We start from the raw sequence: 16,710 nt of genomic DNA on the forward strand, positions 1-16,710 counted from the left end.
GGCTGCGCTGCGTGCCGGCTCGCGGTGAGCGCCGCGCCGGGGCGTGCGCGGGGCCCGCGCCCGGGCCGCCGCCGCTCGGCTCAGCGGCTCTCATTCCCCCCTCTCCCCCGTCTCGCCCCCGCTGCAGGCGACACCCCGGCGCACATCGGCGGCACCACGCGGTTCGGGGATAACGTGGAGGACGAGTGGTTCATCGTCTACCTCGTGCGCGAGATCACCAGGGAGTTCCCGGAGCTCGCCGCCAGGAACGGCCGCCCGCCAACGGCCGCCGCCAACGGCCGCCCGCGGGGCCCGGGCCTGGCCGGCGGCCGCGGAGCCCGAGCGCTCCTCAGCCGAGGAATGCCCCTGGGCCGCGGCACCTTCTCCCCTAAGAACCGCTTTTCCCTCGGCCAGCATTGACGACGACGACGGGGAGTTCCTGTTGATAGAAGCCGCCGACTTCCTCCCGAAGTGGCTGAGTCCCGACAACAGYGACAACAGGGTGAGCGAAACCTCTCGGCATAACAGCAAGCGGGTCACCGAGCTCAGTGCGGTAGCCTTTAATCCACCAGCCCGATTCTCTCTCRCACCGCTACTCAAGCGGTCTTCGTCTTCCACGCTGCTATCTYTTACTAGTGAGGATGCTTTCAGCCGGGTCTCGACTTGTTTTAATCCACAGCGTGGTTTCTAAGCACGGTCTGGTTTTAGTCTGGTTTTAGTGCACTTCTTCATCCTTGCTGTGGAGGTGTACAGGAGGCTCAACCACTGAACGTCTCTGATACCAGTTTTTGCCTTGTGTGCACCTGTAGGATGATATGTAAAGTGAATGCTTTCTAAGAAACTGCGGTAGGAACCTCTGAAAATTACTGCAGCTATCAAGTGGTTCTTCTAGAATTGTTTTTTCAATGCCTTTGTGTGTTTGAGAGTCAGATGAGGAAGAAAGAGAACATTATTTTACTAATAACATGACATTCATGCAGGGACCCCAACCTGCCTAATTGCCTGTGAATGCCTTTTGATAAGCTAAATTGTGTTCCTGGACATAAGTCGTCCTTTAAGGGTTATTCCATAATGCAGAACTGATTTGACTTTTGTAAACCTGCTACTAGTGTTGGCTGAAACAGTGCAAATGTGAAGATGGAGAAGATGTGCTATTTATTAATCTATAAAATCATTAAGTTTTCCATTATCTAGGTTACTGGACTGCTAAGAAAGTTTGGGTAATGTGGAAACTGTGGAATGTATTTGGTCGAGTAATTTCAGGTGACAATGCTACATCCAGCTGTTCTTCTGTTACACTAAAAAAAGAACAGAGGTCACGTGCTTAGCACCTGAAATGATGCTCTGTAGTCTTTGTTCTGTTCTTTAGCGGTTAGGTTATTTTGCTGTCTGATTGTCCTGAAGCAGATCTCCAGTTTAAGAGAAACTTTTGGTATTGCAGTTATTAAAGAAACAAAATTTCTACGTCCAAATCTGTTACTGTTAAAATAGCTTTTATTTACTGGTTAGATTGTGATCTCCATTACCTGTATCTGCTTCATCTGCCAATTAAAGAAATGTCGGTTCCTGTACTCTTTCACTATTTGTAATCGAGTACGCTCTGTGTTTAAACAAACACATTCACCTATGATAAGAAATTTTGCATTGGTCAGTCTGTGACTGCTTTTGCCCTTCTGATGAAAATGTTTCTGTCTGCCAGGTATTCTTTTACAAAGGAGAACTGCACATCATTCCACTGACAGAGACTCCTGGGCAGGAATGGGAGCTAACTCCCTCCAGTCCAACAATCTCACAGGCGTTAACATTATTGTCCACCCGTTCGGACGAGTGTCTGGCTGCAATACCTATTAGAACTTCAGTGTATAAACGCATCAGTGGGTATGTGGATAGTTTATGGTGTTCTGTAACTGCTGATTCTTGGCTGTGTGGGGTACTTTCTTTCCTTGCGTTCAGTCATTTTYCTGTTAACTGTGATAAAGTTGCTTCCTCTTCTGAAGGCACTAGCTAGAGGTTTTTTTTCTATGGCGTTCTTTAGGGAGAGGGGGACACTGTCATTTAAAGTGTAACTTTGTCTGGGAGCTCAGATAGACATTCACTGTGATCCTGAGGCACCTGTCAGCGGTAGGAGTTGCTCTTCCTTCACATCTTTGCTGTACTAATTGATGAGGAAATCTGAAAATTGTCTCAGCCTTTAAGAGTCCTCTGGGGAAAAAGGCAGTCCTGCACTGTGGCACAGAATCAGCCTGCTTTTCAGAGCATCAGCTCGTTCTCTGAAATGGTCAGTCCATGTTATTTTCTGTAAGGATTTAACAGCCTGAGCCAGATGACTTCCACRGTCAGCACAGCGAAGGGAACTGTAACTGGACCTGTTAGTCCAATTCACAGTGATGCTTTTTACTGATGTGAGCATTAAATTTTTGTTAGCTATGTATTTTATTTCTTTTTTTAAGTGAGTCTTGCTTAGACATTTCAGGTGGTAGATTAGTTGGGTTTTTAATTTTATTTCAGAATAATTTCTTGGCACTTGGCCCATTGTACAAACTAATACTAAAGTGAAAATGGAAACAATAATTAAAAAGGAGTGGTTTGGTCTTGCAATACACTTAATACACTATATTGCTATCATATGATACAGGTATCCTGAGAAAATTCAGGCTTCGTTTCACCGAGCCCACTGCTACCTCCCRGCAGGCATTGTGGCAGTGCTGAGGCAGCGCCCTTCATTGGTGGCTGCAGCAGTCCAGGCCTTTTATCTGCGAGATCCCGTAGATCTGCGAGCGTGTCGCTCTTTTCAAATTTTCCCTCCGGATGAGCGTGTGATGACTGTAGTAAGTGATGCTTCTAATTCAACTTTTTATCACTTAATTAAGTTCTGCTGCTGGTGGAAATTCAGTGGTCAAGTTAGGTAAATGTGTAGATTTCATTTTAAAAATAGCATTTTTTCTGATTTTTTTTTCTCTTTTCACACTAGCCATGATTTTCCAGTTGATTATGTTAATAGCTTTTCTGCCTTCGGACTGACATGACTAGGATTTCAAATGGGTTAAATACCAGACAAGAATTTCTAAAATCAGAAGATACTGCTGCTAGTAGTTCCTCTGCCAAAAGGCTTGCTAAGTACTAGTCTCCTGGTTCTGTGATCTGAGCAGTTTGAAAGCGCTGCCAGCCAGCGTAAGGAGTTGCCCCTATCTGCTGCTATCTGTTCATTCCCAGGCTTGTTATCTTCTCAGCTGTACTAACACAGCTCTGAAAACTATTTTATGGAGTGTTGAACAAGCAGTGTTGCAGCTGACTTTTTTTTTTTTTTTTTTTTTTTTTTTTTTTTTTTTTTTTTTTTTTTTTTTTTTTTTTTTTTTTTTTTTTTTTTTTTTTTTTTACATTGTGGAGTTACTCCCCTAGACTCCTGAAAATAAACTTGTGAGTCTAACTTTAGACTTCCAGACTGCTTTTGTTTTTGTAATTTTGGCTATAGTTTGGTTAATTCAAAAGAGCTGTTAATTCAAAAGAGCCAATACATTTCCCAAGATATTTCTCTTGCATAAATGCCGAGAATTTTTAAAATGTATTTAGATAAAATGAAATTTGTATTTAGTTGGAGATATTATCATCTCTGAGTATACTGTGTAAAATCTAGAAATGACACGTCTTAAAAGTTGACATGTATTTGTCTAAGCACCATCTTAAGGGTTCTCTGTATGGATGCTTTAAAATAAAATTCAGATGGGAGTGTTTTTCTTTTACTTTGGTGTTTTCAGGTTACATTCACAAAGTGTTTGTATGCACAACTAATGCAGCAGAAGTTTGTTCCAGATAGACGCAGTGGATACACGCTGCCCCCGCCATCTCACCCTCAATACAAAGCCCATGAACTGGGCATGAAACTGGTAATTATTTTTTTATGCATTGTGTACTTAGTCTAATTTGTTTGTTTAGAGGTGTTGAAGAAATGACTCTTTGTTTACAGGYTGTCTACTTCTACAGGAAAATATGAGCAAATTGGCAATTACCATTTTTCTAGAAATAGAATATTAAGTATTCTGGGAGTTTTCTTTTACAGGATAGAGCACTTTTATACTCCAGAAACTGTTCCAACCAGGATTTACATGTTTCTGTTATCATAGCTGAACTGGTGTCAAATCCAGTTAATTTTCTCTAAATTAGTATGAAAAATAGGATCTATCTCACTGTAGAAAAGATCTGTTTTAGCCTCTGGCTGAAGTAGCACATTCTGTCGTGTTCTAAGTTGCTCTTTACAGACTTTGTACGGGGAGAAGTTTCTGTGCACTAAACTTGCATTTCAGCTTAGAATGCTAGCTACTGTGTGCCAAAACCAACAGTGCCAGGCCTCAGGCATCAAGGCTCACAGGGGAAGGCTAACAGCCAGTACAGCCYGTAACCCCGTCCTGCACGTCCACTTTTGCACAAGGTGGGGGCACCAAAGCTCATTACAGTACATCCTTGCTGCACAGAGGAATCCCAAGCTTAAAGTGCCTGCAGGCACTTAGTGTAGGCAGCAGCAGAGATGGGGCAAGCGGTGTGTTTGTTCAAAGGGCAGGACGGGTACTGGGYGCAGTGTGCCCTGGGACCTTGCTGCAAGAAGATATGCAGCCAGATGTGTTCTCAGAGATAGCAAGAGTCTGGGTTTTCTCTTCTGAATTTTCTTTTCCTCAGAATTGTGCTCCAGTGYGGCAGGTCCACAAGATGCGTAGGCAAAGCAAGTTTGCGGTTCAGCATAGATTATAAATGCAGTTAAAGTTTAGGTGGTTTGCAACTGGTGCAGTGCAAATCTGTCCTCTCACTTAATTTGCAATAACTTCTGTAGACTAACCTTTTATGTCAGGTAGCAGTATCCTGCTAGTCTGGAAGTTGGAATCACTCTCCAGCAATCATGGATCATTTTGTCTGGGCAGTCAGCTTTGTTATCTACTTCATAAATGGCAGCTTCAGGAGCTCAGTAGTAGTGTGTTTTTTATGCAGTTTTTAAAGGTGAATTTAAATCTGTCCTATCTTGAACCTGTTACTGCTGTCTCTCTTATACAGGCTCATGGCTTTGAGATTTTGTGCTCTAAATGCAGGAAAGTTTCTCCTGGTTCCAAGATAAGTGTCTTAAGCAATCCCTTGTGGGCGAGATTCCTCAGCAGCCTGAAGGAAAAAAACTATTTCAAGGTGAGGCCGTGTGTGTATGGGTGAAATTCAGGAAAAAGATCTTTAGCTCTCAAACTTCGTTAAGTACTTAGAGTAGGGCAAGAAATCTAGTGCTTCTCTCTGTGGAAAGCAAATGAGTATCATTGGGAAGCATGTACAAGTCATTCCTCTTTGAAATTAATTCATTTGCTTTTGAAATTAAAAAGAGAAAAAGGAGGATTTGGGGATGAATTCCTAAATCCACTTGAGCTCATGTAGGATTTTGGGGAAGAGGGGACTAGGTGGTGGTAAAGAACATGCCTTTGACTACTTCATTGAAGTTTGTAGCATGGTTAGGTTAACATCTTGTAAATACGGGAAAAGGGGAACATTTCTTATAGTACTGCAGTGCTRCTTCTGGGGACAGTGCCCAAAAGGCAAGAGATTCGTTCGTAGTTCCTGTACAATATAACCTTTCCATCGGCTTCTTACAACCGTGCTGCTGGGAKAATCATAGTGTTGTCTTTCCTTACTTTTGGTGTAGACCAAATGATACTGCAGGCTACATCTCTAGTTTATATCTGACCAGGAAAGCACCTTACACCTATTCCTTATAACATACTCCAGGTGTAAATGGTGAAGGAGTACTATTCGCTTTGATTCTAGCAGCACTAAATTTCTTTGTAACTAACAATTGTGATCATGAGTCCTGACTGTGAAAAGGAAGTGGAGGGAAAATTGTATAACTTCATGCTTGTGAGTTGTATTGAACAGGGAGAAATGGAAGGCTCTGCTAAGTACTTGGAACTGCTGCGTATGGCGGAAGATTACTTCCAGCACTCCGTTACCAAGCCAGAAAGGTAAGAGCTACTTTAACTTCATGATTAATCATACATAGTACCTATAAAAACTTTAACTACAGTTTTATAACACTTGCTTTTCTTTTTGCTTTAAATAGGAAACCTTCTTCCGTTGAACATTTAACACTGGTGTTGGGGCTAGGGTAGGCAGGTATTAATTCCTCTAGAGTATTCTCTACCAGTAGGAGTTATTGCTTGAGTAACTGTTTATCCTGATTCTGTAAAATATTAAGGTATTCCAAGTGGTTTWAGAGGTAATAGAAAAGCATTGTTCATTTGGTTGGTTGGCTATTAAAATTGTTTTAAAATTTCTTTGAAAAGCAGTCCCAGTGAATGATAAATAAAGAGTAATCCATCTCTGTTACTCAAGGCAGGCAGCTGGCTGTAGATTTCTCCAAAAAATCGTATCCAAAAAAAATAAATCATAGTGAAAATATCTGAGACTTTGCCAGCTCGTAATATCTGGACTGTTAGTTGCTTAAAGTTCCAGTTGTGCTGTCTGGCCATCCTAATGTTAATCAAGATGAAATAAATTTAAAGAACAAAGGAAGGAAATGAGAAATGGKCTTTGTAGCCATCAGTGATGAATACAGTAACTGAATATGTCTTGTTTTGGCTAATACTATCTGTGTAGCACGCTTGTACTTCCCTAAAATTTGCTTATCTTTTGGATGTATTTTTTGCACAGCAGAAATAATAAAGACTTTGAGCCAAAACATGCATGTGGAGTGTGAGATGCCATTGGCATTGTGTTGCTATTAAAAAAACATTTCAGTAAGCTGAATTGTTTTCTTCTAGTTCTGTTGCAGTGAGCCCAGGTGATGAAATTTTGACACTGTTGCAGACAACCACCTTTGATTTGAAGGAGCTTGAGAAAGAAGCAGCTTGTCTTCCTCCAGGGGATGGTGAGCAGGATAGCAGGAGTAAACTCTGTTGCAAATGATTACTTGTGGGGAGGGAAGAGGAATATTTGCAGAACGGTAGTCTCTGTGTATAGTTTATCTGCTATCCTGTGACTGCTACAGGTATTATTAATGAGTAGTCATTTTAAATTTCAGGCAACCAGTTAGTGTGCTGTAAAAGTCATAAAGCTTGCAGCTGTGAATTGGCAGGATACACAATCCAGTTTTGAGGTTGATACCACTGGATCAGGAACATAACGCACACTTACGTACTAGATCAAGTASTTAGTCAACTGTATGCCAGACAGAAAGTATTTAAAACATTTTATTAAGTTAACTTTGAACTGTCAGTATTGGAATTGGTTTAGTTAGTGTCTGGTCTGCTCCCAGGGCCAATATAAAATGAACGTAATCTTTATATAGTGTGTTTTGACTTATTTGACAGAAATGTAGTTGTCAGTGCATGATACAGATCACATCTGCACTTTTTGGATAATGCAGTAKTCAAAATCCAACATTTAGTATTAATGATCATAGGACCAGGTCTGACTGGGTCAGTCACCTGCTATAGTGTAAGCAATTTCATCCTTCATGTAGTGGCAAAAAGGTTATCTAACAGGTTGCCCAGAGATGTTATGGAGCCTCCTTCTCTGGAGATATTCAAGGCCTGCCTGGATGCAACCCTGTCTAACATGCTCTTGGGGAGGCTGCTGAGCAGGGGGATTGGGCTTAGATGATCTCCGGAGGTCCTTTCCAACCTTACTGATTCTATGATCTATGCTTAGAACAATATTTACCACTTTGAAGGTGTGTATAAACCAGTGTTTTAAAGCAGTAAAACAATCTGGACTCTTAAGCATGTAAAACCAAGAGTGCAAAAGTAGTGAGTTACAGAATGCTAACAGTATTTTGAATCATCTAAATTGGATCTTGTAGGCTAACAGACTTGTGCGCAAATAACAGATATGTCCTATGTTCTTTCAGATGACAGCTGGCTGGAGATTTCACCAGATGATCTAGACCAGATGTTGAAGGAAGCAACAAATCAGTCCCATCCTTCCTCAAATGAGGAAGAGCAGAAATATGACTTGGAAGCACTTGCTGAAAGCATGAAGGCTTTTGTATCCAAAGTCTCAACACACGAAGGAGCAGAAATGCCATGGTACTGTTATTTTTAAGTTTGGTGTTTGGTATGGATTGTGTTTTCATTATGTTGCAGCCTTTCACTGGTTCGGTAATGTTGATTATCAAAGTTTCAAAACGTTCTTTTAAGCAGAGGCCTGAACCAAAGGTGTATTAGTAGTGAATATATACATGCTTTTAAATTAACTAGGTGGCTGCTCTGATGCTGGTGCAAGTAAAAATGGCTGAAGCTGTTCTAGTTCTTACTTAGCTTTTTTTTTCCATACATCTCTTAAGTTGAGGATTACTGTTGTCAGTTACCATAGTTCTTAGCACAGTTGTTAAAATGTTTGTCTCAAGACAGTTCAACTGTGGTGAACTTTTCCTGCCATGAAAGACTAACTACTGAGACTGCTAAAATGCCTCTAGTGAGGCTGTAGAAAGTGCATCACTGAAGCACACACTGTACACATGGAAGCATGAAAAAAGATAGACTGTGGATCTCTGTCAGTAGTCTTGACCAAGAGACCAGAATTAAGCTTTTAGTGTTCTCTTGTTCACTCTAGGTAGGGGCTCTAAACCTCTGAGATCCTAAGCTATACAAATCTTTGTCAAATTTATAACACTTCCACTTAATTTCACAAGGATGCCAGGGAAGCTTACTTTGATTGCCTTCAATGTATGGGTTTTTTTGTTTGTTTGTTTTGTTTTGTTTTGGCCAGGATGAAACAACTAGTTCTTGACTTTCTTTCTGCCTTCATGCCATGAGCTGCATCATTTGCTGTTTCATTCGTGCAGGCCTCAAGCTAAGTGCTTCTTAGGCCATCAGGTCAAATACCTGAACTTTAATCTAGGCTTGAGGAAATCAATATGCCAAATGTTTTTTCTGCCTATGTCAGCCTTATGCAAGCATAAAAGCAATACTTATTAAAAATGATTTTTATATTTCAGGTCATCTGATGAAGCTCATGTTACCTTTGATGTTGACTCTTTCACAAGTGCTTTGGATAGAATTTTAGGTGAGATTGATTTGGTTACTTGGCTTCTCTTGGCTTTCTGATTATCCTTTGGCACTGCACTGATTTGTTTGCTGTATGTACTTGATAATATATAGGAGCAGACTCAGAAGAACTGGATTCTGATGATTTGGATGAAGAAGAGGAGTTTGACTTCTCAGATGAGGATGATGAAGACTTAGATGTTGAAAATCAAAGGCAAGCGCAGAAGGCATTGCCTAATGAAGTTACAGGTAGTCTCAAGTCATATATGAAGGAGATGGACTGTGAACTGGCACATACCAATGTTGGCAGAAGTTTCAGCACCCAAAAGAAAGGGGTAAGTATCCTCTGAGTTCTAGTTTGTAGTGTAATCATATTCTGAGAGTTTTAGTAGGAAAGAGGAAATGTGCTCAAGCGGTCATTCTAGGTGACATGATCCTACAACTTTTGTCCCCTGATTGTGTGCTGATTAATTATTAAAAAAAAAAATCCCATGTGCAAGCAAAGTGTGCTGAAGTTGCACCACAGGGTGTGTGTGTGTGTGTGTGTGTGTGTGTGTGTGTGTGTGTGTGTGTTTTTGAAACAAAAAGTTAATTAAGCTTCAACTTGCATGTCAGTTCCAGGACTTCGTTTCATCTCTCTATTTTGATAGTAAGGCAAGCAGCTGCAGCTTGGCTTCTAGAGTTTCTGCAATTGATTACTCCTGTAGGAAACTCAGACAGGACTCRGTAACCTTGTCTTTCTCCTGGAGCTTAATCTGTAGAGTGGAAAGAGATGATTTTTTTTTTAAACTGGCATGAAAATTTGGTGGCTCAACTCCTGTTTCTCGAAACAGTGTTGAACATACTGAACTTTGTTGGCTGCAGAACTATTTACTTGTGTTTTGTCTTGTGGTTTGTCCTTTTTTTAGTATCCTACATGGTTTGTCATGATAAAACTTTCTCTTTGTGTTTGACAGGTAAGTTCTGTTAAAGCAACTACATCTCAAAATGCTGGCCATGATTCTGGGACAGAAGACACTGAGCTGACACCCATTGATCTGGATATGAACCTCGTGGCTAACATGCTTGAATCCTATAGCGCTCAGGCAGGACTGGCAGGACCCGCTTCAAACATTTTGCAGAGCATGGGGGTATATTTACCTGAAAATGCTGATCATATAGAGTCTAGTAAGAAAGTAGAAGAATAACAGATTGTCTTAATTCTGAAGACATGCCTGATWGGGAAAAGCAGCACAGAAAGATTAGCAGTGTTTTGGAAGAAGAGACAAAAGGTTTGAATTTTAAGCATTTTATGCATTAGTTATATGTGGCTTTAGAATACAAAGTTGGATTTCTGTGGAAAAACTTTCTGTTTAGATACTGTCTTGGATAGAAAGTGGATTTTTCCGGTGCTAACATTTATTCAGAAAACTGAAGAACAATGTTGTGACTGGAATGAAACCCATTACAAAGCTTATCTTTAATATTAAAATTGATAATCCAATTTGGCATATTTAAAAAAATGTCCTTTTACCCATTACTAATTGGTTTCARTACCTGGAAAGCAGCTCATATTCTGAAAACACTGCTGTGGTCAGGGGGAGATGGAGGAATWCTGTATTATAGGAACAGTGTTCTCTTGTGGATTTGGAGACCCCCCAAACTTAATTACTTTTCCAAAAGTATTAATGCTTCGTTGTAAGAACATCTAGTATTTGTTAGAAGATTCTGGTTTTTATTAATCACGAATATTTGAGGAATTATCAAATTGAATGTGTAAATATTGCTRTAAGTATCTTTTTTGAATTTATTTAAATAAAAACAGAAGTACAACTTGATTGCAGGGCCTGTTTCTTCTTCGAAAGTATGCATAATTTCCTCAGTGCAATACCAGAAGTTCTTGGAGTTAAAGTATTTGCATAATAAGGTATTTCTTGAATTCTGCTATTGCTGAATGCTAGTACTGTACCAGCAGTGTATGAGCCCAGTATGAACAGCTTTGTTTTGTTTTAGTGAAAATGTAATTGGAAGTCATTCAGCATATTGCTTTTATGTGGAGTGAAAAATCTTAAATCAGTTAAAGCTAAGTAGTAAACTATTCTTTCTAAATACAAGGTTTTAACTTTAACAAGATAAACTTGAAATAAAACATATAGAAGTTCTTGCTGTACTTACCTGCTTGGTCTGGTCAGGTTTCTGCAAGCCTTGCCTTTAATTTTATTCCATGCAACAATTAATCAAGTGTCTTAATTGGTAGAGGAGAAACTCAGTGCTGAGATCTTATTGGTTTTTTTTTCCTATTCAGTAGTTTTCAATTAAAACCTGGTTTCTGATCCTGAAGGCAGAGCTAACTAGTTTTAATAGACTAATTTATTTTTATTATTATTAATTTAAGTCTTAAAGTTGGGAGTGTGAAGTCTTCGTTTTATTTTTTTTGCATGTAAGTGTTGACATTATTTTAAGTGGAAAAGTAGAATGTAGCAAAAATTGTTTCCTTGTGGGATTTGGACATTTGTTGGATGGCCAGTTTTAGTATATAGCTGCCATGCCAGCTGAGTTTGATGAATGCACAGGAAGTTCTTCAGAAGGGACACAGTGTCATAGTTTCGCTGGAATTCATGAAGCCTTGACAAGTTCCATTGAATGATTCCTGACTTCTCTAGGATCTATACCCCTGTTTTGCTGGGGGTGAGGTGGGAATGGCTTTTCCCGTTTTGTTTTTCTTATAGATAGAGGGCATCTTTACTGATGTTTGTAAAATGCTCTGATATAGTATTGTAAACATGGAGATTCCACATGTCAATGAATGTGGAGGGAGTAAAAATATGAAGGCTATGTTACCTCTGCATTTGTCCTCTGTGGATGTGGTGAAAGATACAGTTAGTAGTCCAGGAAGAATCCTGAAACGKTGGACATGATTGGAGATGAACAGCAAGAATTAGAAGGTAGAAAGATGTTCAGTGAGTTTGGCCTGCAGAGGTAGTGAAGTGGACTGCGATCACTCTAGAGATACCTCCACTGGAAGTCTGGATAGCAGGGCTTCTCGAATCTGTTAGACAAAGATAGTACCGGCAGTTCGTGGTAGAAAGCAAGTGAACTTGACCATTGAAAAGGATGCATTTTTTTTAACAAGAAAGGTGATTAACACTGATGCTGCATAAAATTCTCCACTGATGAGAAGTTAAATCAAGACTGGATACTTTTCCAAAAATAACTCCAGTTTCAAGAACACAGTCAAGTTTGAGCTCTCCTGTGGCCTGCAGTATGCAGAAGGTCAGGACAGATCAAAGKACTTGTCTAATGTAGTATGTGGGGAAAACTTCTAAGCTAATGTTCAGAACAAAGCTGCTCTTTTTGGAGGCACTTCAGCTGATCTTATTTCTTGGATAATGTGACTTTTGCATCAATCAGTCTGTTATTTCTGTGAGGCTGTACTTATTCCAACTATTTACGTTTGTTCAGCAGCTTCACAGCAGAGACCCTCAAGACTGCAGAATTACTCGCAATAGAACTTGTCATCTAAGAATAAACACTTCCATGTTGCCTCTTCCACTGCTTTGAAGTAACATACTAGGCATTTCTGCTTTTAATTTTAAAAGGGATTATTTTTAGTGAAGGAAGCCTGATGGTATTAATTAGGGTTGACAAGTATAATGTGATTCCCTTTCAACAATTTGCTGTCAAAGTTTCCATTATATGCTAAATTTGTTTAGCTAGAACTGCGTTCCGACACAATTTATTAACATCGCTTGCCCGAGTATCTGCCTTTCGTACAGCCTTGTTCATCCTAGAACTTCTGACCCTTCCCAAAAACGTAGCTTTCTTGTTTGTGGCTTSATCCCCTGGAGCCGCTGTTGTGAATGGGGTAGTTGTTGACTGGTACGTTCCAAGCAGGAAAATGAATAATAGATCTTTAGTCTTCCGCGCACGCCATCCAAACCAATCCCAGGAGACAGTAGMGGCCTTTAACTTTTTCAAACTGCTCTAAATACCTGGACAGTTTGCCTGTTGGCTCTTTCCACCGGTCAGCTTTATGGAGTAGATAGGAGCCTAAGAAAGCAAGCTTTTATTTTCTCTGTGTTAATGGYGGGAGTACAGTTCATCTCAGAAGACAACAGCTCAGAGGCCAGTCATGTTTTCAGCACGAGTCGTAACTCCTCTCTGGCCTGAGAGGAGGAGTTGTTGCCAAGCCGCTTTCCCTGTCCCAGGACAAGTGGTATTTATCTATAGCTAGCGTACTGTTCGGGCTGCATTTACATGCAAATGCAGTTTGATGTCAATAATGCAATCTGCTACGTGAAGTCCCTGTGCTTGAATCTATCTCCTGGAGGAGGAAAAAAAAAAAGTCTTCAAAATCCTCATTGTGTACGTGGATGTTGGCTTGCCCTGTTGCCATGAAGGGTCACCTCCCTAAGAACRCTTTCCCTTCTGCCTTTCCTTTTTAATGCTGCAGTATAGGAGGAACAGTTACCTCCAGGGCATTTATTATTTGCAATGGTGGGAAAATTATTTTTGTGAATGTTTGCACAGCTCTTGCACAGCTGCTCATTTAACTCATGTGAGAAATCAGATTTTGTTTTCAATAGCTGCAGGAGTCAGTGCAGGCCTTTTGTACTGCTTCAGGGTCCCTGGGGACACTGCAAAGGGTGCAGCAGCAGTCGCCCTCTTGCCATTTATGTCTTTGGAGTGGAACGCAAGAACATCTGTTCTGGCAGGTCTACGATGGAAAGTGATTTCTTTTTTCAAGTTTGTTTTTTTCCCTCTGAGAAAATATCACCATGAGTGAGAAGCAGTTGCGATTCTCTATTTAAACAACTAAACTTGAGAGCTTCTTACGAGATGTGTTTCTCAAGAATATGAAAAGTCGGATTTAGAAGCCTAAAACAACACCTTAGTCGATGTGTGGCAAGGAGTGTCTTGCCATCAGCAAGATTGCCACCTCRTGAGGGTGGAGAAGTTTTATTAGCAGACTCCAGGTGCTGATAGGGGATAATTAATTCAATAGTAAATTGTCTGACTTCAGGGCAAATGCTGAAACTGCTGTTGTGGTCACGTAWCAAGTTATCTTGTGTATGAATTCTTAGAGTAATGTACAAGCAACCTGTCCCRTTGTAACGGGATAGAGACAGCATGTAGATTTAGGAATCCGAATCCAAGCTAGCTATCCTTCCAGGCTAGGAAACTGTCTGTTGGAGTGCAGTGACGTGGAAGCAGGTATCATGAACAGCTTACAGGTTTCTGATGTAAAACTGTAGCTAAAAAGCTCAGTATTGGGTTGGCAGGGAGRCATGTGTACGACAGAAGTGGGATCGCTGTTCAGAACAGAGCCTGTGCTTAAGCAAGTCACCCCTTTCATGTGGATGTATAAAATTTTGCAAGGCTCCAGAAGATCACACGAAGATGGGAAGTGAAGAGCAAAGCTCATGGGAAGGTAAATCTCTATTCAAAACAAAATAAGCAGCTGCTACTATTGTTGTAGGCAGGAAGCAGAAAATGAGGTATTTCCAGTAATAACTTTTTAAATGTAATGAGAAAAAAAGGAGCAATCCAGTGGCTGCAGCAGTGTTAATCTAAATGAGTTCAGTTACACTTTTTTTCCCCCAGTTGATGAGGCTAATTAACCTACCTGCAGTTGCAAGGCCATACAGTTATAGGGTTGATGTAGGGTTAAACATGTTAGGAAACTGTATCCCCTTGACTGGTCATGCTAATGGCTGAGATCTTGTTTAAAAGATCACAATTCTTTCCACCCGTTTTAATTTTTATGCATCTTTTTTGTCTCATTTTCTCACAATTTTTCAGCAATAGTACTTGCTGCGACTCTGCCAGTTTACTCATGAAATGGAATATAATCTAACTTTGGCCTTCTGTATGCTGCATACTGACAGTAGCCATTTTTTACTGACAGTAGCCATTTTTAACTACCATATTTCCTCAGGTCCTTATTGCATGCCTCTTGTGCCTGTGGAGACATGGGTTTTTTTCACTAATAAAAGCTCTCCAGGTTCTCTGAAAGCTATTCAGAGATCAGTGTTAGTGAATTTTGTGCATGGTTTTGACTTGCTGATGCTGTRTTCTTGTAATCACACAGATCAGCCAACAATGTTTTCAGGAAAAACATTGCTTAGCTGTTCTTGTCCTAGTCCAATAAATGTTTATATAGCAGCCTAACTGCAGTGTCTTCCCTACCGTTTATGATTTTGCAGCTTCCMGTTTCTTAAAAGATCTTGTTGAGATTGTTGGCTTATTAATAAGTGATGTATGAATTTGTTTCTGTCCCTATCCCAAATCTTGTCTTTTTCTTTCATGCTTTCATTGATATACAAGTAAATTCCTCTGTGTCTTTGCAATATCTCTACTTGCCAACTCGACAATCTTCTGTTTCCTGCCATTAGAAAGACCTTACTGTGTATCCTTCTTTTTTCTTAGTCACTTTAAATCTTACTGAAAAATCTCTTCCTTAGCATTCTGCTATTTCTCTTGGTAGCTACATTTTGTTTAAATGCAAAGTTTCAGAGCAAATACTTCACGTAAAGGTGCTATGTGGAGTCRGATATGAAAAGAAGTACCAGTGGAGAAGGATTTTCTACCAGCATTTTGTGCTCTTGTGCTAGTACTATTGTTAGGAAGTCGGTGCAGCTTTGTGTTTCTGCTCCTGTGTTCCTTCTCTTATTTCAGGCAGCTGATGCCGACTTCAGTGTCTGCGTTACGATGATGATTCTGGACATCACTGAGTGGATGAATCTGCCTACAGAATACCACTGACGAGTTTTAAAGAAACTACTAAGCCGCACTATTTCCAGCGCAGCAACCTAGCGTCGTCTTTTAAGAAAAGGAGGTTTGGTGGTGTTCCCAAGTATATGTACTATTGCATGAATGACACCTGGCAGTATTTTTACCTTACACAGCTCCTTGACTTCTGTTGCTAGGTTGAAAGGTGAATGAGTTTTAAATGGAAAACGGAGCCTGGGATTCTGAATTCATTTCAGCAGTGCTTCAGACGGAAGCACGGAAATATTTGAGTAATTACAAGTTGTTCTGACAGCCTAGCCATTGCAGCTGCCAGAGCTGAACTGCTTGTGGTGGCTTGAAAAATGGCTTTCGCACAGTCATGTTGTCAGGGCATTCCATGAATTGCTCGTGTTCTCTCAGGCTGAATGTTAGATTCAGTATGTGTCTATGGTATCTCAAAGCATGTTTTAACGTGAAATATCCCTTGCCACAAGAGCTTCCTCTTTGACCCCTAATGCCGAAGTCAGACTCCCTGCCATTCACGATGCATGAGCACCTCTGTTGATAGGAGAATGTGACCTTTCCAGGCATCAACAGAGGAGTCTGAGTTGATGGGAGAGCATGTGGTCAGTGAAGCAAGTATCCACAGTCCACACCACTTCCAAGAAATGAGCTCCCTCACTCAAAGATGGACAAATTGTGTCAAGTGGTTTGGTTACTTTAATCCTCTGCTGGCACTTGTTGGAGATAAACATAACTTTTTATGCCCTGCTGCTTTTGGCCAGTAGGCAGAATGCTGCTCTTAACCCTGCCTGCATTTCTCGCTATAAAGCAATTTCAAATTAATCAAATGAATCAAATTAATTCAAATTGCTGTTAGTACATTACAGCTGCCCATGTCTCCTGCTGACTGGTAAAACTTACACAGCGTAAACAACAGCACAGCACTGTGAGGGGTGGCAAATACTGTGATTCCCAGAGGCTGACTGCGTTTCAGGGGCAGATCTTGCTG

General features: G+C 40.6%; 2 protein-coding genes across 2 annotated transcripts in view; one reads left to right on the top strand and one right to left on the bottom strand.

The window, feature by feature from the left end:
* The window catches only part of FAM149B1 (family with sequence similarity 149 member B1), a 20,390-nt gene extending 20,196 nt beyond the window's left edge, over positions 1-194 (bottom strand). Inside the window, 1 exon segment of the mRNA XM_085302021.1 lies at positions 145-194. Within this exon segment, the coding sequence (XP_085158147.1) occupies positions 145-194 (50 nt within the window).
* Positions 195-301: 107 nt separating this feature from the next.
* On the top strand, positions 302-10,804 carry ECD (ecdysoneless cell cycle regulator; the record flags this gene model as incomplete). The annotated part of the gene is made up of 11 exons (XM_085302023.1): positions 302-481; positions 1,679-1,857; positions 2,615-2,807; positions 3,735-3,863; positions 5,020-5,145; positions 5,878-5,963; positions 6,762-6,868; positions 7,850-8,027; positions 8,939-9,006; positions 9,102-9,322; positions 9,944-10,804. Coding segments are annotated over 11 exons (1,698 nt in total), but the record flags the coding sequence as incomplete, so codon positions are not given.
* Positions 10,805-16,710: the final 5,906 nt, after the last annotated feature.

This window comes from Rhea americana, unplaced genomic scaffold (genome assembly GCF_003343005.1).
Source record: "Rhea americana isolate MKP2758 unplaced genomic scaffold, rheAme1 scaffold_183, whole genome shotgun sequence".
NCBI classification, from domain to species: domain Eukaryota; kingdom Metazoa; phylum Chordata; class Aves; order Rheiformes; family Rheidae; genus Rhea; species Rhea americana.